At 39.1% G+C, this 25,934-nt stretch overlaps 1 protein-coding gene across 8 annotated transcripts in view; it reads left to right on the forward strand.

Moving 5' to 3' along the window:
- The window catches only part of KIF12 (kinesin family member 12), a 521,732-nt gene that overhangs the window by 199,130 nt on the left and 296,668 nt on the right, over positions 1 to 25,934 (forward strand). For all 8 annotated transcript variants that reach the window (XM_044054389.1, XM_044054390.1, XM_044054391.1 and 5 more), the window contains 2 exons: positions 1,237 to 1,312; positions 3,911 to 4,042. In XM_044054389.1, coding sequence (XP_043910324.1) covers positions 1,237 to 1,312; positions 3,911 to 4,042 — 208 coding nt within the window. The remainder of the gene's footprint in view (positions 1 to 1,236; positions 1,313 to 3,910; positions 4,043 to 25,934) is intronic.

The following is a 25,934-nucleotide window of genomic DNA, read 5'->3' on the forward strand; positions in this document are numbered from 1 at the left end:
GATACGTAGCAGGGTTGTGGGGGTTGCATGTAGTGAAGTCCCAATACAAAAGTACCTTAAATGTGTAACAGCAAGATTCAGAATGTGCTGTTTTTTGTCAGAATTACAGCATAATTTTTGAATTGTCAGGACTCACAGTATCAGATCTCACACTTCCAATAGGAAACTGTTCAGCAGCCCACTGTTCTGTCCTCGAGGTAATTAGTACCACTAATATGATTGGAGGAAAAGATCTAGCTTTTAAGGGAAGAGGTGTGACAGATGCCAATAGTGTCACATGAGAAGACCTACATCATTTAGTGAGGGTCAGTGTTTGCATCTTATTGGATGGGAAAACGTAGGAATAGCGATCAGCTCGTACGCATGGAGGAAGGTGTTTAACCACCAGTATGCTCTGTAGATAGCAGGACTGGCTGTCCAGGAAGTATAGGGGACCTTTCCACTAATCAGTAACAAATGGAGGTCTTTGAGTGGACAGTGACCACTTGATAGTTTTAACCATCCTAGTATTGGGTTGGGAGTAGGGGCAAATGATTAAAAAAAGTCACATACCCTTGTATAGCTAGGCAATCCACTAAAGAAAGAGTTCATGATGACACCACTAATAAGCAAAACAGAGGCTGATATTTTAATTCAACGCGTGCAGAGGAAGTATATTTCTCTGGAACATAGGGGTTATTTATTTATTTATTTATTAATTTATATATTTATTTATTAGTCTGTTCACTGGGGTAGAGCTATGATCACAACTGATCCCTTTCAGGTTCATTCTGGAGTTTTCAAAGAAAAACAGAACACTCAAATACAAGCATTATGAAACACAGAATGAGCAAAAAAAAAAAAAAAAAACATTCTAAAGAGCACGAATAACAAACCGTATAAAGTAGAAAGTACAAATATTAAGAAGAAAAAGGAAAAAAAAAAAGAACAAAGGGAATTAATACAAGAAAGAATGTACTAGTTGCATTCTAGGAACTGTAAACCAGACATAGTAAGATATAGGCAGAAATATCTGTGTTACAGCACTCATACAAATCAACAGGGGGAAATTCTGTGCTTTTGCTTAATGTGAAACTAATGCTTCATTCTTTTTCACCATTGTTATTAAAATGTGATTTCTATTATATAGAGTTTCAAATGAGAAAAAAATTGGTGATGGAAAGCACATACATCAAATTGGAATGTAATACCCTCAAATGATACCACAGTCACAACTGTGCATTCTCTCTCTTTCAGATACTCCTGTACACTGTTTGCATTTGGACAGACTGGATCAGGAAAAACTTTCACCATCATGGGACCTCAGCAAATGGTAACTTGACAACATGCATTAATTGGATTGGTAGTAATTGTGGAAAATACAGTGTGCTTTTAACTCATACAAAGAATGAACATTTTGATTTGTTCATTTTGTTGAATTAAATCTGAGTCTGGCTTTAGGAAGCATTTTCCAAGAAGTCAAACTGCTTCTTAACACCCATTTTTGCTTCCTGAATACTGCAACTCAAAAGCAGAATACTGCAACTCAAAAGCAGAACTTTTCTCCAAGATGTGACAGTCTTAGACTTGGGTATACAAGTCATGTGATTATGGGCACATTTTCCTGTAAGTAGATTACAAAGAGTTGTGCTGTACTATCCCTGCAGAAAAACATTTATTTATTTGATTAATCTGTGAACCATTATTTCTCTTGGGAAACACTGATCTCATGAGTTTTGCTTTGACCAGTAGAATTGTATCTGAACGATATACAGAGCAGTCTAACCATCAAAACTAAGGAAGAGAGCATTAGTCAGTATTGGAGAGGAGCACTAGACAGACAATAGTTCAGGTTAGGAAGGGAAAGGGATTAAAAAGGTAGTGGATGAAGGGGTGTATAGAAGTAAAGCAAGAAAGCTGCATCATTGTTAATGAAAGAGATAGCAGCTGTGGCAATCAGAAAGGTGGGGAAAGGCAGGTTGGCTGCTTGTAATAATTAATAATTCTTATGACTATTTATGTCATAAGTAAGGAAGGAAAGTTTTGCAAAGTTATGGTATTAAATTAATAAAATTATTAACGATGGTATACAAAAATTCTTGGACTGAAGTAATGGCAAATGACTGGGTGAATGTGGAGGTGAGATTATGGAGGGGTGTTTGGTAGGGATGTATCTTAATTAGAATATTTTTTGTTTAGTTATAAATATTGTTATTTGCATACATTTGAGAGAAAAATATGAAGTAGATGTAAAAAATAATGAACAAAGTAAGGGCTTAGTATATAAAGTCAAAGTAAAGTAAATTTGTTTTTCACAGAAAGTTTAAAACTTTAGGAGATACTTTTGGAGTTGAAAAGTAAGTGGAAGAACAGCAGACCGATATATAAAAGGTCAAGGGTATGTTTAGTATGTGGAAGGCTTTTAGGTTACCCTTTAAAATAGTGTTCTTGATAAATAGGATGTTAATGGGGTAGCAAGATATAGTGCAAGAATTTACATGTTGACTTTGAAGTCTGACAAAGAAATACTCGATATTTTTTCTTTTCTACTGGGGATGAAGGCTGAATCCAGTTAAAAAGCTATTATATATATTATATATAACATAAGACAGAGAAAGAGGATTAAATTTATAACAACTAGGAGTTTTTTGGTCTCATTGCATTTTTATTTAATTTTGGGGTTGGTTAAAGTGAAGGAATGAAATTGTATAGGAAAGTTGTACGAAAAGTATAAAATTGATCAGGGAAGCTTTAAAACAGGGAAATATGGAGGCTATAGAAGTGTGACTATAAAGGAATGCCAAATGTAGTATTTTATGTGGAAACGATGCTGAAAGGATAGAGAGTAGCAGAAAAAACTGGTATTGAAAATGTATGGGTGAATTTTATTTTGTGAATTCTGACATTTACATTAATGGAATAAAGAAGAAAAGAGACAGCTTTTATTGCAAGGTGATACAATGGAATAAATTCATGTGGTTTATGTCATTACTAGATTACTAGTAATGGGCAATATGAAATATAAGATAAAAGAAGAAAGGAAGTGTAACGTGTGATGGTTTGCAATGGAGATGAGATAGTAGAGCATATATTTCTGAAGCATAATAGGGTAAAGGTTTTTTAGGAAAAGATATATAAAATGTGCAAAATGAAAGACTTCAAAAACACTAATACGTGAGCTTAAACTGTGCAGCAGATAGTAGCTACTGGTTTATGGCAAGACCGGAGCTAAGAGACACATAGGATTTCAACAGTTCTTGGGGAGTATTTTGAGTTAAGTATGAGCTGTCCATGTAGGTACTACTTTGAGAAAAGGACTAAGTGAAGAGGCACATGTGACTTCAGTATTACATGGAAATTATTTCAGGTTAAGACTGATCTGTGCATGTAGTTAAGAGAAGGACTGAGCTGAGAGACACATACAACTTCTGCACTAGGGAAGTTATTTCACTTAAGACTGAGTTGGGAATGTATGTGCTGGCTTGAGACAAGGGCATAGCTAAAATACACATAGGACTTCAGCAGTGCATAGTGGTTTTTTGAGTTAGGACTGTGCTGGGTATGTAAGTGCCATTCATGCATTAAAGAGGTAGCTCTATGGTTGCTAAGTAAGTAACTACTGAATAAAATGGGAACTAGTGAAATCTTTTCTCCTCCCTCTATGTATTCTGGGTACTGTATGAACAACAAAATAATACTGCCCTAACTGCATTTGGTGATCAATGCAATTAAAACCTGAAGTGCAGCAGCTTTTTTCCAGGGGCTCTCCAATGTTAAGGAGATGATATTGCAATGGTACTACTTCTTATTGGAGATGCAAACTAACTGATGGTGAACAGTTCCATGATTCTATAAAGCAGTAAACAAAACTAGAAGTGGCTAACAATTTACTGTGTTGCAGATGCTGACCTAAGGTTATTTCTGTCCACAGTGTGACACCCAGCATGATCAGAACGTGCATGGGCTAATACAGAGGTCATTTGTATACCTTTTGGAGAAGATCCGGTCTAAAGCAGCAGAGGTTACCCTGAATGCATCTTACATAGAGATTTACAATGAACAGGTAGAGTATACTTTGCCTTTTTTAATGAACAGATAAGTTCTCTGAACTTGAATCAGTGGGGAAGTAGGGATGCTTGTCTTAATGTTTTTTCTTTTAAGATGCTGCACTTACCTTGGAACAGCATTTCTACAAGTATCTTACTAGTGCCCTATCAAACTTGTTCACATGGAGGCACTTATAAGCTGGTAAATTATATATTTTCCAACAACCAAGACCAGCACTATGGTGAACTTTCACTGTGAATAAAATCCAAAATACAGCAAAACATCCCAGTAGAAGGAAACGATTGGCTAAATAGAATTGTAGCAACCAAATTTATTGAAGAACGTCACAAAGGTTTCAGGCTGAATGCCCTTCCTCAGTGTGTAATAAAACTCACCAATCAGTATCACTTTTATATAAGGATTTAAATCAAATCACACGACACAGCACCAACAGAGATTAAACAGTCAATTAAAACCTCAGCAAGATCCTGACTGGACGTCCTGCAGAGTTCTGCAGCAGCAGAAAGACAGAGGAGAGACTTTCAGTGATTTAAGTACCTCCATTTTGCTTCTTTTGCTTGTTTTTTGCTTACCGCACTTTATTCTAGCTGTTAAGTCTTGTTGCTTATTTTAACTGTATTCTAAGTTTTATTGTTTGCACTTTATTTGCTCGTTTTAAGTTAAATTCAACTGTTTTACTGTTGTAGGCTGCACACTCAAGTGTGCTAGACATTTTTGTGCTTTAAAATAGTGTTTTTGCAGTTCTAATTGTATTTTTGAAAAAAAAAATACTATCTCCTTGCTCGTTTCCCGCCTTTCTGTAACTAGAATAGTCCGGATGTCAGATTAGTTGATCTCAGGACTGTATTGAGGTTTGTGTGTTGCCCAGACCTTACTGAGATAGAGGGAAGCTTCATTGCTTATCAGTGGGAGTGGTAAGCTCTAAGCAGCCTATCTGTTGCTAAAGGAGTGGTCTCAGCTAAGAAATTGTATTTTTATTGGCCATTCTGGGCTATTTCTATCCCTTTCATCTTTCTGTTTAAAAAAACATGTTCGAGCAGTTTTTGAGCTTGTTTAACCTCAGCAAAATCCTGACTGGGCATCCTGCAGAGTTCTACAGCAGCAGAAAGACAGAGGAGATACTTTCAGTGATTTAAGTACCTCCATTTTGCTTCTTTTGCTTGTATTTTGCTTACTGCACTTTATTCTAGCCATTTATTAAGTCTTGCTACTTATTTCAACTGTATTCTAAGTTTTATTGTTTGCACTTTATGTTCTTGTTTTAAGTTAAATTCAACTGTTGTACCATTGTATAAGCTACACACTCAAGTGTGCTAGCCTTTTTTCTGCTTTAAAATAGTGTTTCTGTAATTCTAATTATTGTATTTTTGAAAACAAAAAACACCATCTCCTTGCTCGTTTCCCACCTTTCTGTAACTAGAATAGTCCATATTTCAGATTAGTTGATCTCAGGACTGTATTGAGGTTTCTGTGTTGCCCAGACCTTACTGAGATAGAGGGAAGTTTCACTGCTTATCAGTAGGAGTGGTAAGCTCTGAGCAGCCTATCTGTTGCTAAAGGGGTGGTTTCAGCTCAGAAATTGTATTTTTATTGACCATTTTGGGCTATTTCTATCCCTTTCATCTTTCTGTTTAAAAATAAAGTATTTGTGCAGGTCTCCGCGACACGCAGCTCCACTTAGCTAAGGTAAAACCATTACCGGTGCCGTAAAGTCTGCTCTTCAAATTTTCCGTCAGACCTTGTAAACCTTTATCTCTGAGCACTCAAATTAGACTTTAAATCCAGCACTTTCTCAGAACGTCTTGTAGCATTTATCACAAGTTCACCCACTCCCACTAGCACTAACTTTCCATAAAGGAAACAAAAAGTTTCAGTACTTAATCTAAGCATAAATAACTCAGTACTTAAAAAGCTGATCACTTTTCCAAGCATGTCCAAAGGTCAGTTTCTTATGCTTTCTCCTGTTAACCTGGTGAACCTGGGCATCCTGAGGCAATGCAGCAATTGCCTCATGTACACAGACAACCCTCTCCTCCTACTTCTAAACACATCCTCTTGTGAGAGATGCAAGTACATAGCCAAACTTGAGGCTTCACTCTCTCAACTCAAGACTGGGTCAGCCAGTCAGGAGAAGGTCAACACACACACATCACATCACAGACAACACATAACCCCCCCCCCCCCCCCGTTAGCACACCACTACTATCTCATAGCAACACAAAACCCATGACCACTTTTGCGGAGGCTCTCTTAAAAAATCTGCCCAAACAACAGAGACCTCTGAGGCACAAATGCAAGCAACCATCCCATCCAAGCATAACTCACAAGATACATAGCCCTCACAACCAGTGTGCCACTCAAGCTAAGCCCTTAAGGCAGAACAATGCACCAAACACATTAGTCATAGGTGACTCAATTGTAAGGCACACTGATGTCCTACTCAGTAGGCTGAATAAGGAGAAAGTCACAGTCAGCTGCCTGTTGGGTGCCAGGATTCGCCACATAATCCATGCATTTGGGTCTCTCTGCAGTAAGTACAAATATGACTCCATCATCATATATGTTGGTGTGAATGACCTAAGACATATCTCCCTGGGCTACATGAAAAGAGACATGGAGGAGCTGTCTGATCTTGTAGCCTAGGCAGGTATGACACTAGCCTTGAGTAACATCCTACTGTCACCAAAAATGAAAAATGATACCACAGTACAAATAGAAAATGACTGACTTCAACAATTGGCTAAGTTTCTGGTGTCATTCAAAGGGGATCCAGTATCTATTTGCTTGGGATGACATGATAGACCTCGATGCTTTGCCAGAGACAGCCTGCATCTGTCACCCCTGGGATTCTGGATGCTGGCCAAGGCACTTGCCACCCCTATAGTGCCTTTTTCAGGCAATGCCCTGAAGACAAATGTACCCCCATAACATCTGCTAGTAAATGTATCCTAAGGGTTATGCTACTCAATGCTAGAAGTCTAAACCTCAAAATGCCCTCGAATCACTCCTGAAACTGGAAAACATTGACATCTGCGCAGTAACCGAAACCTGGTTCAAGGCTACTGAGAGCACCCCTGTGCTACCAGGTTACAATGTATATCACACCTTTTGGCCCTCAAGTCTGAACCATAGCCCTAAGGGATGTGATGACCGAACCCCCAAAGGCGGAGGTGTATCCATCTTCATAAAAGATGCACACTTGTTTTAAGTTAAATTCAACTGTTGTACCATCCCACTGATAAGCAATGAAGCTTCCCTCCAGACTTGTTGCCCAGAAATACTTCAGGTACAGTTATCACTGCAGTCCATGTTGTAGCCTGCTACAGATCCTCCATAATGTCCCAGGACTCCCACTCTGCATTCCTGGACACTCTGGAAAACATCAAGGTCCAGCCTAATACCGTTATTCTGGGAGACTTTAACTACCCCTCCATTAGTTGGAACAACTACTCCTGCTCCAACTCTTTTGCCGAACGTTTCCTGGAATTCATCAACTCCAATGTCTTGGACCAACTCATCCTCACCCCCACTAGGGGAAACAACATTCTTGACCTAGTCATTACAAACATGGGGGACCACTGCACTGCTCCTTTGATAAACCCCTCCCTGGTCAGATCCGACCACAAGTTAATCACCATTGATATCCAAATCCCACCCCCACCCCCAAAAAAGGAAACCACAGTAAAAAAACTTCTCTAAAGCTAATTTTGACCTTCTAAGGACAGAAGTGGCAAGCTTCACGTCATCCATAGAAACGGGGAATGGGAGTATGGCTGCTAAGTCATACACCAAGGCACTGTATGAGCACTTACACAATTGCATAGATAGGGCCATACCAAACAGAACCGAGATGCTCTCCTCTAAAAATAAGGAAGCCAATCTGATGGAACCCTGCCATTAACAAACTCTACAACAGAAGGAAAAAGCTGTTGCAGAAAAGGGTAAATTCCAATGACTGGAAAAATTCCCTTGGAAAACTCCGTAAAAAACTGAGATCCCTCATCAAATCTACCAAAGCTAGTTATGAAAGCAAAATTGCTACAGATACTAAAGACAACCACAAGGCATTCATTAGTTATGTCAAGAATCTACATAATAATATGCAGAATTGCTCTGAGCTACAGCACAACAGCACCACTTATACTGACCCAACTTATAGTGCCAATATCTTGGCAGACAGGTTTAGTGCGAACTTTACTCCCCCCTCACCCCCCAAAGGGCCCATCCACATACCCAAGGAATACCAACTCCCTATTATCATGACTGCACAAGTAGAAACTGCACTGACCAGAGCTAAGAATACAGCTTCCATGGGGCCAGATAATATACCGGGTTGTGTCCTACATAATTTCTTTCTTAGGTTCATAGATTAGTACTAGGCTAACTGCCCTTGCGAGGCATTTTAAGACTAGCCAATTATCCCTTTTGAGACTCAAACCCAGCACCTTGTGTTTGTAAGGCAAACACCTTAACCATTAGGCCACCCTCCCAATCCCAACATGATTTACAAAAAGACTTGGCACCATACCTGAGTGCCCTGTTCAGCTACAGCCTCAGTTCTGGCTTTGTCCCCACTGAATGGTGCACTGCTACAGTCATCTCACTCCACAAAGGGGGTGCGACTACTGACCCTGGGAATTACCGCCCCATCAGCTTGAAAAGCCTGATCTGTAAGGCTATGGAACGTATTATTACAGATCTTATAAATAAGGATATAGGGAACCTTCAAACACTGGACCCCACGCAGTTTGGGTTTGTGAAAGGTAGATCATCTGCTCAGTCTGATAGACTTCTTCGAAGCTGTCACCAGATTGGTGGATGAAGGCAAGGCTGTCCACACAGCCTACCTCGATCTAGCCAAAGCCTTTGACACCATCCCACACTCCGGAATCATTGATAGGCTCACTAATCTGGGCATTAACCCATACATCACTAGATGGGTTGCCAACTGGCTCACTGACAGAACCCACACGGTGAAAGTAGCTGACTCCAAATCTGACTACCAGGCAGTTACAAGTGGAGTCCCCACAGAGATCGGTTCTGGGTCCTCTCTTGTTTGGTACCTACCTCTCTGAAGTTCAAGCCAGCACCAGGGGACTCTGGTTAACCAAATTTGCAGATGACTGCAAACTGGGAGCTATTATTGATTCTCAAGCTGATGTGGACATCCTACAAAAAGGCAAAATGGAAACCAATGACTGGTGCCAAAACCATGGTCTTAGGCTCAACATTAAAAAATGCATCATCATTCCCTTCGGGAAAAACACGGTGCCCACAAACTGCCATATCGAAGGGAACCCACTTAACTCTGAAGGTATTATAAGGAATCTAGGGACACAGGTAGATAGCAATCTCTCCTTCGACACCCACGTCGCCCCTGTAGTTAGTAAGTCCTTCTATGTGGCACATCTCATCACAAAAGGTTTCTCATCCAGGAAAAAAGAAATTGTTATCTCTCTCTACTCAGTCGTCATCAGACCCATTATAGAATACAATGCCCCATTTGGCATGTACCTTACTAGACACCTCCAACAACTGGAAAGGCCACAGAAGTTCCTCACTAAGAGGATCTTAGGACTCAAACATGTGCTTTATGCAGATAAACTTAAAAACTTAAACTTTATTCCATCTCAAATCGCCTACTTAGAGGCGATCTCTGCGTGACATACAGAGCCATGTTTGACTCAGTTTTGCTAGACATGCTTCATCTGAAAAAATCCCAATCCCTCTGTGCTACTCATTCCAAAGACCTCAACCTTAACAATCCATTAAACAGAACCTGCCGGCGGGATAGGTTCCTAACCTAGAGACCTCCAGTACTGTGGAATAAACTCCCCATTCATGTCAAGCAGAGCACCTCACTGGCTCTCTTCAAGAGAAATCTTGATGAGTGGATGAGAAATAGGAAATTCACCCCGGGGATCACTTCAATCACATTGCTAGATAGAGGGCACAGGGAACTAACATCTGGTAAGCCAGATGACTGGGAACACTTTTGGGCTAGGTTTGCATTGGCTCCAGGGGCATTAGCTTAGTATTTACCTATGAACCTAAAATAGAAGTTCTTAAAAGACACAGCTGCAGATTCAATAAAGCCTACACTAAGTGTACATGGTATGTATTCAGTAAAATTCTTATCACATTTTTTGTGCTTTTTAATCACTCAGAAAGATTACACTAAGTGTACATGTAGTCTACACTTTGTGGTAACCTTTATGAATCCCTGTCAATATTTAAAGCTGCAAGAATATAAGTAGGAAAACTAAAATTAGGAGGAAGAAGGTGTGTGTTATGTCTGTGTTGTCTGCTCACTCAGAACAGTGTACACTTTGTGTAGGCTTTATTGAATCTGGCCCACAGTGTCCTACAAAAATATATATATAAGTAAATTACAAAATATGAATATTAAAAATATAATTTTAAAACCATTAATAATGAATAGAAAGGACTATGATGCGTTAATGTTTGAATTTTTAAATGATGAATCAACTTTTGTAGAATTAATCATGCTGACATCAAGAAGCATATTAGCAAGGTTAATATGTGCATTTATGATTTGCAGTTGAATGGTGATATTTCTATAGATCCGTTTAACTATTTTATAGTCCCTTGTATGATTAAACCAATCGACTTCCCAAAGTACATAAATTCTTGGAACGTCCACCAATGAGACCTATAGTGTCTGGCGGTGGATGGGTAACTGAATCAATTACCAGTTACCTTTAGCAAGTGCTTAGTGAAATGTTATTAAAGGTTAAAAGTTATATAAGAGATGCAGTTGATTTTTATATCAGTTATATGAATGGTATAAAGTGAATACTGAAATAAGTTTTATATTTGTAACTTTAGATATTAAATTCCTTTTCACAACAATTCTTAATGAATACGGATGGGAGGCTTCACATGAATTTCTATGCAAAAATAGTACTATGTCTGTAAGGGAAACTGAAGCTATATGTGAATTAATGGATGTAACTCTTAACAGTAATGTGTTTATATTTCCAGATTCTGTCTTTCATCAGAAAGCAGGTATAACTATGGGTATGCCCATAGCTAACACATACGCTAATATTGTTTCCTTCTACTGGGATTTTTTGTTGTAAATGTTATGCTTTGCTATTTGCCCTAATCCCTTGAAAGATGCAGGTAAGCATACATAGTAGTTTTCAAACCCAAGATATCTTGCCTGCCATAATATAGCACAATGACATAACTATGGGCTCACTTTGTAAGAGATAATTCTGATGATCCCAATAGGGATACATGTTGAAAAGTTGAATACATAAAGCAAACAAACAAATGCCCCAGTGCATACTGCTTCCATTTTCTTCAGGATCTAGAATGCACTTTCATCTTTGCCAGATCAACAGTATTGCCCCTGCATAAAATGCTGTAGCCACTATATTTTTGTTTTCTGTGTAAACAGTACAATCATAAAATGCTTATAAAATAGTACTTAAAAGGAGAGTAGAACTTACTTTGAACCTTTTACATTGTAAAAAAAAAAAAAAAAAAAAAAAAAAAAAAGAAAGGCAGCGTAGAATGTTTTCCTGAATCCCACACACTGCTGTTTTAAGACCCAGGACCACATAGCTCTGTGATGGTGCAGGTCACAGAATGAGATAGGGACAGGAGAACTGACAGATGACAAGGAAATCACAATATTAATTTCTGTTAAATTTCAGTGCAGACAGTGTGGGTATATGTCATATTAAGTCTGCAGCAGCTTAACTTTCTTGTCTATAGAAAAGGGAAGGAACAGTTTCATTATTAAAGACAGGAAGTGCGATAACTATGAGACCATCAAACAAGGTTAGAAAGTGGAATAACACAATGTGACCAAATACTTTGCTTGGAGCTAGCACTGAATACTTTATACTAAAATTTGTGGAGTCATAGTATTTCAACATAAATTTATACTTTTTCAAAAAGCAAGTGAATTACTTTGTTGCACATTTTAGGAAATATACCAGCACTGATAACGAGCAACATTTTCAAGTGTCAGACGTTTCTGTTTATGGCCTTCAGCCCAACCACCCTAATTTGTTACCTCACACCCCTCTGTAATAAATATTCTGTTATCCATTATTTTGTGTTAGATAATGACTGAAAAGGACATGGATACCCAGTTGGAAGAAGAACGTTCTCCAACAGACTATTAATGCATAGATGTCGTCTGGTACAAAACAAACCCCCCACTATGCTGCTGTGAGGCATGGCTACCATCAGTTATGCTGACTAAACACAGCTTCAGTGTTTAGTAAGCATAAACAAAAATAAAGAGAACATAGTAATGTGTGTGTGTGTGTGTGTGCGTGTGTGTGTGTGTGTGTGTGTGTGTGTGTGTGTTAGACAGAAAAATCAAAAGAGAGACTGAGAAAGAAGAGAGTGACCAAGTGAGCAAGTGACAGACAATGAGCAAGAGATTGAATGAATACCGCTCAACTTTGTTCAATAATTTTGCTTAAATCCAACAATATGAGGGAAACAGGCTTAAAAGCAGGAAGTTTTTAAATTTAATGCTAATTCGCTTAATAAAAAAATAGAGCAAACAGTTTTCCACTGACATGCATTTTCTGAACTATACAAAATATGAAACAATGTCTGGCATCACTGACATAATAATCTTCAGTGATTACCACAAAATAATACATTTTTGAAGGACGGAGCAAAATTAGAGACAGCTGAGGCATGGGAGAGGGTTGCAGCGCCTTGTTTGTACTGTATCAAGTTTTTCAATCATTTGGTCAGTCAAGTATATTCAGTCAAGAAAGTGACTGTAATTGCTGTGTACTTTTGTGTGAGTGTGTTTGTGTGTGTATGTGTGTGAGTGTTTGTGTGCACATGTGTGTATATGTGTTTTAGTGTATATGTTTGTGTGCACGTGTGTGTATGTGTTTTAGTGTATATGTCTGTGAGTCTATCTGTCATGTGATATGCCTCTACATCTGTGCATGTGTATGTGTGTGTGTGTGTGTGTGTGTGTGTGTGTGTGTGTGTGTGTGTGTGTGTGTGTGTGGGGGGGGGCATTATATAGCAATATAACATATTGTGGATGTGAAATACTTCCTTCGACAATTGCATATGCTACAGCAAGTCTGAAACATTAGGTGGAAGAATTATTTTTCACTGAAAATATAAAAAATGTATATACTAATTAAAAAAATACAAAACAATTTTAAGAGTAGGCCATTATCTAATCACAATAACGCCTTATTAGGTGGGCGTTATCAGGGAAATAAAGGAACTTCCAGGAGTGATGCTCTCCCCCTGTAGTATTAGGTCTCATAACACCTGTGGTAACTCTGTTATTTCCCTTTTAATGCCCAGCCTGTTGGGGAGTCTTTCTTGCTTATACAACTGTCGTAAATATAACCTCCATTTATAATACTTTAACTGGCACAGATATAATTTCCTGTGCAAAAGCCAGTACTTCCTCTAAGAATAATTGTGACAGGAACCTGCTTGGTGCTTTTGAAATTAAAGCACTGAAATGTACACCTCATTACAGTGTATTGGATGTTGGGTAAAGCAAACATAGTAATTATTTTGGCAGGATATTTACTGAAAACTCACAATTTTGAACCTGTCTATACACTTCTGAATTCGTGAAGGTATTCCGATGTGTACACCTCTGAGAAGATGTTGTGGTAACCTTCTGGTATTCTGCACCAGTCCCAACATGGTACTGCATCGTGCTTTAGCAGGAAGACGTGGAGCATTGTATGGGGCTGACTCTGCGGGTGTGCTGAATGCTAATAAGGCAGTCCAGAAGGTAGCAGCATATCCTAAGTAGCCATGTGCTCTCTATTCTGGAACAACCTTCAGGAAGGTATCTACACATGGACTGAGTCAAAAAATTGCTTAGCCATGTAGATCAGAGTGGCCGGCCGCACCAGTTGTGGTGGTGAACACAGTCAAAAGAACATGTTCCACTACCTAGCATGACCATAGTATGAAGATCGGGGGTGGGGGGAGCCAGTAGACAACAGGGATAACTCAACAGTAAAGTGCCATAGCAGCACTGACATCAATATGGAGATTGGGTGGGGAGAGGGACAACCACTGGACAACAGGGATTACACTCATTCTAAGTGCCATAATGGCATTGACTTCAGGCTGGGGATAGGGATGGGATGGGAGAAACTCTAGACATGATGGATTTCTACTTTTAGTGCCATAACTGCATGTAGTGCAGGGATTGGGGGGAAAACACAAGACACCAGGGAGTCTATGAATGTGCCATAATGGCATGTAAAGTAATATGGTGATCACAGGTGGGGGACATACTAGCCAGCAGGGCAAGCAACTATAAGAGTGCCATAATGGCACATAAGCTACTACAGTGACTGGGGGTGGGTGGACACAGTAGCCACCATTGCATAGTAGATATGTGCTAAAATGGCACTTCCACTGTTATGGTGATCGGGGATGGGGGAACCACAAGGAAGCAGATAAATCAGGGACAGGTACAGAGACTGTGTGTGTCTGTGTGTATGTGACTTAGAGGGGAATGCCATTGCCTACATGAGCAGCAGTTTACTACCCCAACATGCAGATATATGCTGTTGTAGTAACTGCGATTCAGAGACACGAGAATTAGCCAGTAATGAGGTCTTTCCTCATCACAGCTAACATGTTTCTGAATAGCAAAATACCAAGTCATGGGAGCATGGAATAGACCCTTTAATGAATTCCCCAGATGGTTTCAATTTTCATTTTTTATAAGGGATGGTGCTAAAACCTTTAAAGTGACATGCCCCATTAAAAATATACCTTTTAAATGAATACATAATGTATATTATGTGTGTATATTTTCACATTGCAATATACAATATTAATTACATAAAATCCAATAAAAATTTTTAAACATACATAAAATAAGTACATTCATAAGGAAAGAGCCTTTTCTTCAACACACAGCCACTAAAGCTCCTTTTCCTCCAGTAAAAGCCCCCTTTATATGACATGTTCTTGGATCAGTGTTATCCACGAGATATGCTTTTGAACCTTAGGGAATGGGTGAAAAGTCCTAAGGCATGTGTGATGTAAACCACTGTTGTGTTATGGGGACAGCATGACTGCCAACCGAGCTACAGTTGAGACATATCTTTGATGATTATTAGTTCTCACTGGAATACTATTTTTGCTGCATTTGACTTATTCAAAAAGCTAGGGTCCTAGGTTTGTTTATGAAAACAGTTTTAACTTGAAGACAGTTTTAGAAATTAATCAAACTATAGTTGTGACCTCCATAAAGAATGTAGGTATGAAACACTGCAGATCATGTAAGCAATATAGATTTATTTTTTGGGACACTCATCTCTCCGTTACTAGTTTTCCCAGATTTATTTCACTCAAGGGTAATTATCACTGCAACACAAGCATAGTGTATTTGGCTTTATACGCCACCTGTCCTGCATTTTATGTGGGAAAAACTGAGGGGCCCCTAAAAAACAGGATTTATCAACACATATATGTTATTCATAAGAAGGATGTTGGGGATGCTTTATATAAGCATTCTGTGCTATGCAATGATTTTAGAAATTTTTCTTTTACTGTGTTAGAAAAAATTGTATGCCCTGTTAGGGGTGGCAAATGGGGGCTTTTATTGGAGAAAAAGGAGCTTTACTGGCAGATCATTTTTTTACGCTACTGTTGCACCGGGTATCAACAATGTGATTTCTATAGGTTGTGTGTTGAAGAAGAAGACTCTTTTCTTATGAATGTACTTATTTTGTGTATTTTTTTAAAAGATACTGGATTTTATGTACTTAATATTGTATGTTGGTATTTAAAAGGTATGGTTTTTAATGGGGCAAGTCACTTTAAAGGTTTTAGCGCCATGACTTGTATTTAAGGAAAAGGGTGTGATCTGTTTTGTAACTCTGATGAAGGTCCAGTATCCATAGGAATGAAAGCGCTTAGTAATTTTCATTAAAAGGTTGTGGACATTCATGGAGTGGCGTTTTGCTATTTTATTGCTTTTAGTGTTTTGTAGCACTGGTGGGCATTTTTTATAAGGACTAAAGCTGCCCCCCCACCACCACCATGGGATGCCAGACAGTTGCTGCTAAATACTATTAAACCTGAGTCTTCACATTCCGGAGGCAGTAGCAATTTTCCCACACCCTCATGTTTGGATAAACAGACAAGAAATTCCTACATTTCAAACAAATATGTTTTTAGCAAACTTTATGCTTTCCAGGTATATCTCCAGTAGCCTACTTCCTGTTGTAAATGTTATTGCTTAGGTCACACCAAGACCTTTATTTACTGAATACAGTGTTCCAGAAAGAAAATTACAAAATTCACTTATGAATGTGGAGTTTTCTCTTGCCATGTAATGACATCAGTATGACAGCTGCTGGCATTCCCAAATATTTTTTAAACATACTGATTTCGTGTAGGCCCACAGCTCAATCAATTGTGTATTTCATTTAATTGTATTTATTAATTTTATAAATTTTTAACAAGATAAATATTCTGTCTTGTGAAACATTTTCAGTTACAGGCTGGGCATAAAATTGCTGTTATACCAAAGTAGTATCATAACAGTTGTGGTAGCCAGCCAATGAAATAGAAAAAAGTGTAAAGTAAAGAATGCCTGAAAAAAGTGTAAAGTAGAGAATGCCTATCTAAGAAAAGGTAAGAGCTAGAAAGTATAAAACAATGTGAACTGAGGAGGCAGGAAGAAAGTATTTTTATACATTTGATAATGACTTAAAGATGCAGGGACAAATGAAGACAAAGCATAACTTCAAACAGTCTAACCAAAACAGTTACATTTTAACAAAAGTTTAAGTACACGGGTCAAGATAATCTAGTTAAGAGCATAACACAAAGTACATAAAATAATTATGGATAATAGATATTCAAAACTGGAGAGGGTAGCAGCTAACAAAATTATAGGATTACAGCACTTAGTGAGTTATTCATTGTCCATGTAGCAACTACATTTGCATTCTTTGAATTAGATTATTGAGACATTTTATATGAAATAAAGGCTAGTTTGACTTACTCATTATGGCAGCAGGAAGCTGGTTCCAGCTGGCCAATGTAGTTTAGGAGCAGTCTTTGCCACCTACGAGTAAACTGAAGTTGGGTCTCTTCACTGTAATGGCTGCCTGCATTTATGATCTTGAAAGGTAATTGAAGGATCTGTTTCTACTTTATATGCTTGGGGAGGAATCTAATCCATATGAAGAAGCTTGAATATTAATAAAAATAAGAATGCATCCTACTTTCTCAAATGATACCAGGTGATGATCTATATGGCTAGAGAGAGAAAGTTTGCTGCACTTTAGAGGATATGAGTATCAGATGTTAAACTGAGGGAAAACACTAGATGAGTGTATTCTAATTTACAAGTATATAAGCTGATTCCAGTGGTTCTTCTGGTCCAAACATTAATAGGGTAGCACTTCTCAGGTAGAAGTGAGTGTCTACAAACTTTATGCCATTTAAATGTCAGAGAGAGGATATACTAAAAGTCTGGGACACTGGTGCTCAAAGATCAAGTGAGCTGGATAGTTGGCAGGTTTGAATATTTGAATATTGGTACCACCTTTTAGTTCTTGCTGTATACCAAGAAATAGTTTTTTGGGTATTTACTGTGAGTTTATTTTTGTAAAACCAGTATCTGGCTATGTTGAATTCCAAATGAAGATTTTTATGTGTATGTCCTACATTCATACCTCTCAACAGTACAGATTTTTGCAGAATATCCAGATGTTTGCATCATAATTTTTGGTCCATTTTTCATAAAATTGTGGTTTCCTGGAAAATTAGTGGCAAATCATTAAGACTAAAGTTAGAAAATATTGACAGACATTTGAGTTTCAGACTTCATACACTTCAGAAAATTCACCCTAATGTAAAACCTGTTATTCTGGTAACTTTCTAAGTTTGTAAGAACAATATTTAAAAATCATCCCTATTTTTGGGCTTTTGTCCCACTTTTATTTATGGCATTGTCCATATTTCTTGCACTAAGAAGTTGAGAGGCATGCCTACATTGCTGACAGATTTAATTCTTTGTGGAAGAATGTCAGGGCTTGCTCAAAACCTTTTTTTTCTAAAAAAGTTTTGCATTGACATTAGTTGGCTACAGGGCATACCTCTCAACCTCTTAGCACAAGAAATCTGGACAAAGCCTAAAATAATGGGGGGACAAAGGCCCCCAAAAAAGGAACAGATGTTAAATATTGCTCTTATAAACTTAGAAAGTTGATAAAATAATAGGATTTGTGTTGGCATGTATTATCTGAAAGATCTGAAATTTGAAACTCAAATGTATGTCATTATTTAGTGACTTCAATTCTTAGTGAGTTGCCAGAAAAAAAACACAAATTTTATGAGGAACAGACCAAAAATATGAGATAAAAATCTGGACATTTTGCAAAAACCTGAACAATTGAGAGGTATGCTACAGGGTGGGTTATTAGGATTGGGAACATTAGGAAGCAGCAAAACAGTTGTGTATTTGACCCCTGATGAGATGACTTCAGAAGTGAGAAACTGAATATGAGAGGAATGTCTGTCTGTTAATGGGTAGAATAGATAAAGCTGAACGTTATTTACAGGGCCAAATGGTTTCATATTTCTAAAAAGATCATGTCCTTTTTTTAGAATTCTTTTTTTTAAGTAGGAAGGAAGGTATAAAGAGGGGTTCCCCTTTATAAAATCGTCTTACCATAGCAATGACTCGCTTAACACCGAGACAGCAACATCTAATGTTTAGAACAATGAATTTTGCCTCTGGGAAACTAACCACTTGGCCACCACTGATGACCTTTGCCCTTTTCTCCACTGTTGTGCTATCTCAGAGTTGGAATATTTAAGTAGGGGGGCAAAGCCTCCCACTTTGGTGAGTTTCATTTCTTTAGTTTTTTTTTTTGTGGAGGCTAAGTGGCTAGTTTCCCAGAGAAGAAATTCGTCCTAAACAATAGATGTTTTCATCTCGGTGTTAAGCACGTCGACACTATGGTGAAATAATGTTATAAAGTAAAACCATAGAGAGGTATCTTGCTGTAAGCTGTTTATGTTTAACTGAAAGCCAAATGGGGGAATTAAAGGTATATCTTTCTTGGTGATTTAATCCTTTACATTATTAATTAGAGCTTGACCTATGTTTTGCTTTTTAAAAAAGAAATCAGAATTTTACTGGCTATTTTATGCTTATAAATGAGGGTGAATGTTCCATAAATATTTTCACTGTGTTTCCTACTGGATCTCTTGTCCCACAAATTTTATAGGTTCATAGGTTCATAGGTTTCTACTAAGGTAAGGACCACCAGGGTCATTACAAGCCTAGCCATGCAACCCAACCCAGTTTTGTCCCTGAGTTCTTTGGATGCCTATATGGTGAGGGTATGTTAGTGAAGAGGTGGCTAAGGGTTATGTGGAGGTATGTTAGTTGGGAATTAAGTTACTTACTGTTAACCTCTGTCCATCTGAAACATGGGGACTAGACAGGGGGCAAATTTACAATTTGTCATCCAGTGATCAAGGATGAACTCTGCTTTGAGGCATACTGGCTCCTCCAGCATGTTCTGTTTATGTCGCAGTCAAAGTTCAGGTCCTTGGATCTAATGTTTCTTGTGCTGTTTTGCAGATGTGAAAGTGATCCATCAGAGCTGGATCTGAGGTTGCCTTATATTGTAGGGTTAGATCACCTCTCAGTAACCTTTAGGAGACTGAGTACAGATAAAGGACCTTAAGCGATCTGTGTCAAACAGGGTATTCATACCCTGGATTCTCCTGGTGAGGAATCTTTGAGGGAGTTCCAACTGGTGCAAGTGCCTGGTTAGGTACATGTCAAAGGGGGCGCTGTACTCAATGATGAGTTGGATAATGGCTGAGTAGAGTGGTACTGTAACTTCCTTGGACCTGGATGCCATACCTTTGCTTATCAGTTGGATGACATAGAATGATTTTCTTGCTGTCTTGGCTGTGCATTGGTCAAATGTCAGATTGCTTTCTATATATGTTCCCAGATCCCTAACTATTGGTTCAACTCTTAGTGGTGTTTTATCGATGAAGTAATTAGCTTGGGCGGATGATTTCCCAAAGGGCACTATAATGCATTTCTTTGCATTGAATTTTAATCCTTGGCATTTGCACCAGTCATTTATTTGTGTTAGACAATCTTGTAGGATGTTGATGTCATGGTGGAATCTGATAGCTCCCAATTAGTAGTCATCTGCAAACTTTCTGAGCCACAGGCTTTTGACATTAGCCTTGAATTCCAAGATGTAGGTGTGAAACAGGAGCAAGCCTAACATGGAAACCTGGGATACTCCACTGGTGACCTGTCTGTTGGTGCAGGTGGTCTCAGTGATCCTGACTTCTTGGGTCCTATCTGTGAGCCAGCTGGCAACCCAGTGAGTTATGTAGGGTTTAATGCCTAGCTCTGAGAGTTTGTCAACAATACCTGACAGGGGTATTGTATCAAATGCCTTGGCCAGATCAAGGTAGACGTTATGCACCATTTTCCTCTCATCTATAACCATGGTGAACCCCTCAATGAAGTCTACCAGATTAAGTAGGCAAGACCTTCCTTTAACAAAGCCAAACAGTGATGGGTCCAATATCTGTAGATTGCCAATGTCCTTGTTGATCTTTTCCATGATAATTAGTTCCATGGCTTTGCATATTAGACTTGTCAGACTGATGAGTCTGTAGTTCATGGAGTCGGTTGATGGTCTACCATTATGGTGATCATTTCGGTCTTCCATTCACCTAGCATATAATCTGTTTTGAGGCTGTAGTTAAATTGTGCCTCAAGTGGTCCTGCTAGGTCATGTTTTAAGCTATTAAGGAGACAGTTGAGATTATTTTCAGGTCCCATTGAAGCAGTGTTTTTGGCCTTAGCAAGCACCTTCAGGAGCTGTTCCCTGTTGATACTTGGTGGGGAGATTCTAGAAGGGATTTCACAAGGGGTAGTTGGGGGGGTGGGAGGTGAAGTTGGAACTAAATTTATCAGCCAGTACATTTGCTATGTCACCCTGGTCAGTGGAGGTTATGCCAGTTACTACCAGTTCTACACACTGCTGAGCATTACCTTTAAGGTTTCTGACATACCTGAAATAGGTCTTATGATTGTCCTTAACCTGTGAGGCTATCCTGATCTCATAATTGACCTTGTTGAACTTTATTAGACCCTTAGTTTTCTGTTCAGGTGAATCACAGAGCTCTTATCTCTATGAGATTTGCTCTTTCTCATTTTCACCATTACTTTTTTCCTTTTGTTATATAGCCTGTCAAGGTAAGGATTGCACCAGTATGGTTTGTTTTTGGTGGTAGAGCTGGGCTTACTCCTGGTAGGTATGGCAGCCTCAGTGAATCCATTTTTATGTTTTTAGAGGGTTTCTGTAAATAATTCTGCATAGGTAGCTGTGTTCTCGGGGTTTGGGGGAGCCATGAATTTTGTCACTTCCAGGGCATCATCTTGTTTAACCAACCTAGAGTTGTATTTGCTGCTAAAGTAGATTGAGGCACCTCCACATTTAGCCCCTGTATGTACTGCTCTTGGTCTAAATGTGTGGAAGACACTGTAGTCTGCCACTGTGGAGTACTTTTTGTGGGTTTAAATCGAGTCTTGGTAACAGCACAGATGCCTACATTCTCCAGAGTGAGGAGGTCTTGTAGGGTGTGGAGTTTCTTGTTTAGGCTCCTAGCATTGAGCAGTAACACTTTAATGTTGCTTTGAGATTTTTTTTCTATTTTGTCATTCTGATATTGTCTAAAAAGGCTGTAAGGGGAAGGATAAAGTTTTAACCACTATCTAAAACCCCATGGGACAGGTGCAGACTATTCTTGCAAAGCAAAATGGTCTGTTAACCATGTCCTTCCATGCTGAGAGATATTGGAATCACCATAAACTAACCCAATTATTAAAATCAATCATTTTCTCTTCATACTGTGGCATCATCCTTGGTGAAGGTAGAATGCTGTTCAATGCAAGGCATGTACCTGTCTGTGACACATATTCAGAGAGATCCATAATGTCTTTTTTCATATAGTCTAGTGAAGTATGTCTTAGGTCACTTACACCCACATGGACTATGATAGAATTTTAATGGTACTTGTGGTGCAGTGACTTGAGTGTGTGATATTGCAGATCCTAGCTCCAGATAGGCAACTAACCATTATATTTTCCTTGGTCATCCTGGTGAGAGGAGTATCTGTGTAACATACAATAGAATCCTTTATGACAAGAGTACTAGGTAAAGTGTTTGCTTGCCTTAGGGGCTTTGTTCTTCGGGGGATCGTTGAGTGTAGACTTATGTGTGGTGATATGTGTTGCTACTGGTGTGTGCTTTAGTGATTGCTGAAGGTAGGTGTTGCAGTCTGATGGCTTAGGAGGTCTTTGAGGTTTGTGGGGGTTTCTTTTTAAGTGCCTCAGCATAAGAAGGTCTGTGTGTGTGGTGAGTGGTATTTGTGAAGGCTATGGCATGACTGTTCTTGATAGGTCTCTGTCAAAAGATGAAACGGACAAATCATTGAAACCCATATGATCGAGACTATATGATTGTCAATTCATTCCATCAAACCATTCTGACTGAGATTGCGTTACGTAGGGATCAGGAAATTTGCCCTTTTCCCCATTGTAATGCAGTCTCAGAGTTGGTATATATATAATTGTCAGGGAGGTGTGGGGGTGTGGGCTTGCGCCTCCCCATAAAAGTATTGTTTTTGTTGTATGCAGGTGTTTGGCTTTGAATTTTTTTTTATGTATTGAATTGTGTATCATATGGTCTCCACCATGTGTTTCAACAATTTGTCAGTCTGATCTTTTGACATAGATCCGTTCATGAGAACTTTGTTTGTAGGTGAGATTTTTGCCTCAGAGGAAGTTATGTATATCTCTTGCATACTGCTATATTGTCTCAGGATGCCCTTATCTACTAAGCTGGCCACAGACGTTAGGAAATTGCAAACCCATGTTGTTAGGACCTGTAATAGGGTTGTGATATTATGGTTTAGTGTCTTGGTTTTACAGGGGTCACCTGAGTGGTGTTTAGGCTGAAGGCTAGATGTTAGAAAGTGCTATGATCTAAGTGCTGTTTGATGCTCTAACTAGCTGCCCTAAGCTTAGCTCCACACAAAGCCTTTCTGTGTTACTGGTTAAATTCCTAAGTACTAACTTTATAGGTTTGCTACTATACAGGGTACTGCTAACCACCACTGAGTGGTGAACAGCTCTATGAAAAAGTGCCTGATTTATAGCACACAGAAAAAAACTCTGAAAGATATCTCCGGTGTCCCCTGGGCAACAAATGGCTATACTTTGAGCTTTCTGGAGTGCTTCTCAGCTCAGAGTGACCAGGTAAACACTTTCTGTCATAAGATGGATGATCCAGGAACTTCTTAATGTAAACATACAGCAAAAGTAACTCTCAAGTGCAGATTAACACTCAACTAAGTCCCTAAAAAGCCCTTTGGTTGATGAAACAATCTCACTTTTAGCCTCCCTGTGTGTTTCCCAACTCAGACTGACCAGACTACTTTACTACTGCCACTAGAAAATCAGTCCCAGTCTTTTTAATGTAAAAACACTCTTTGGTTAGCCGAAAGTGAAAAGGTACCAACTAGCTACAAGTGATTGTCACTTTCCTTGTGTATTTTCAAACTCAGGCAGACCAGGCTACCTTTCTACTCCCAACAGAATTGCAGTCCCAGCCTTCTTAATGTAAAAACACACTTTAGTTAGTCAAAAAGTGAAAAGGTATTGGAAACAAATGAAATAACTAGCTAGAACAAATAATTCTCACTTTAAGTCTCTGTGCGTTTTCCAACTCAGTTAGACCAGGCTGCCTTTATACTGACACTACAATTGCAGTCTTTGTTTGTGTCTTTCGGCTTTTCCCGGTTAGGGGTCACCACAGCGGAACTCCGGTCCGCTAATGATTGGTAGTGGATTTTTACATACCGGGTTACCAGCCCTGATGCACAACCTTCAACGAAGGCACGCCCTATTCACGTATGCCTCCACACAGAAGACGCTCTAGTTGAGAATTGAACGGGACAACATCTTGCTATGAGGCGACAACGCTACCACAGCACCACCACTGCAGTTAAAGTTTGTTTGTGTCTTTCGGCTTTTCCCGGTTAGGGGTCACCACAGCGGAACTCCGGTCCGCTAATGATTGGCAGTAGAGTTTTACATTCTGGCTTTCCAGGCCTAACGCACAACCTTCAATGAAGGAACGCCCATTCATGCATGTCGCCACACAGAAGACGCTCTAACTGAGAATCGAACGGGCAACGTCTAACTGTGAGGTGACAACGCTACCGCAGCACCACCACCGCTATACTGACACTACAATTGCAGTCTCTTAATGTAAAAACACACTTTAGTTATCCACAAGTGAAAAGGTACCAAAAACAGGTTTAACAACCAGCTACAAGTAATTGCAAGGTGATTCAAAGGCAGGCAAGCCAGCAGTGAGGAGCACACACACTTTAAGGCAATTTCAAAGTACAATAGCAGTCTAACAGGGGTCTTCCCAGTTTCCTTTGTCAATAACCAGTAAGACAAGCAGAGGAGAAAAGACTGGAGAGGAGCTTCTAGGACCAGTTATAGGGTCAGGCAGCTCAAAAGCCTCCCAGTACAAAAGCACAACAACAATAATGACAGTAGGTGGAAAAACAATTTCAGGAGAAAAAACTAGGCCCATCCTAGAAAAGCACTGCAGACTATTAAAATGCCCTAAGTTTTACTGACTAACCAAAACATAAAAGTAGCTTGCACATGTGAAATAAGTTGTGAATCTAGCCTGGAGCAGAATTTATTATGGTTAGAACCGATGATAGTATGCAAGAAGCTAAAGGAAAATGAATGAGAAATAATATTTAGAAATAATCAACTTTATATAAGAAGGGAAATCTCTCAAGTGTACCTCAGTACAAGGAACGGTGATATTGTACTGCACTGGCTCATTAGATGTGCAGTAGCAAGCTCCGCCCAAACCCTGCCTCAGCTGGCTGACATGTTGCCATTCTCATGAATAACCAACACGATGTGATTTTCAACTGCATGAATATTCATCCTGCTGAAGAAGCCCATGCATGCGGAATTGGATAAGCCAGAAAAGAAGTCAAAAGTGTGAAAATTTTAATGCGATTTTAACGCAACTACTTTTTTTCCCTTTGCTTTTGCAGGGGGCAAGCCCCCTGCACCCCCTTGTGGGGGCGCTGTGCCCCCCAGAACCCTCCACCAGCTGGATATACCAACTCCAGCACAGTGCTTTCCATTATCACCAGCAAGACTACTGTAATGCTACATGAAACAATACCATTAATTCTTCCCTAAATGGAAAGGTATATTTTGAAATTGGCATGCTATGCATATTAGGCCCAGCATCATGCATACAATGAATGTAGATGAGCAGCTGAGTTAAGCAGCTCTGACTATGAACATTCTGATGAACTTGTAAGAATCTGTTAGCAAACCTGTTGCAAATGCTGCTGATCTACAATCATTGTATGCATGATGTCAGTGGGTGATATGCATGGCATGCCAGTCATGCCTCATTTCATATTCAGGTTTGCTCGTCAATCATCCGGACCATGCCCACTCCTGGGTGAAACTGAAGGTGAGCCAGTACACTACAACATCGCCCAAGGAACATTCTTCATTTTGAATCTTTAAAAGTCCATTTTCCTCACACTTCCACTTTGAAAGGCTCTGTCACACATTCAGTGTTAGTGATTTTTAACTGAAATCCATGATACAGAGTTATGCCAATTCATCAAAATATTTTTTATAAGTATAAAGTAACACATTTTAACTATTTGTGAGCATCCTAGTTGAAATTATTAGTAAGCTGTTAGTAAGTGTTCCCCATTTTGCTCATTCGGTCCACATTATGAGAGGTAAT

The sequence above is a fragment of the Protopterus annectens genome, chromosome 13.part0 (assembly GCF_019279795.1).
Source record: "Protopterus annectens isolate FY-2018-M chromosome 13.part0, PAN1.0, whole genome shotgun sequence".
NCBI lineage: Eukaryota > Metazoa > Chordata > Ceratodontiformes > Protopteridae > Protopterus > Protopterus annectens.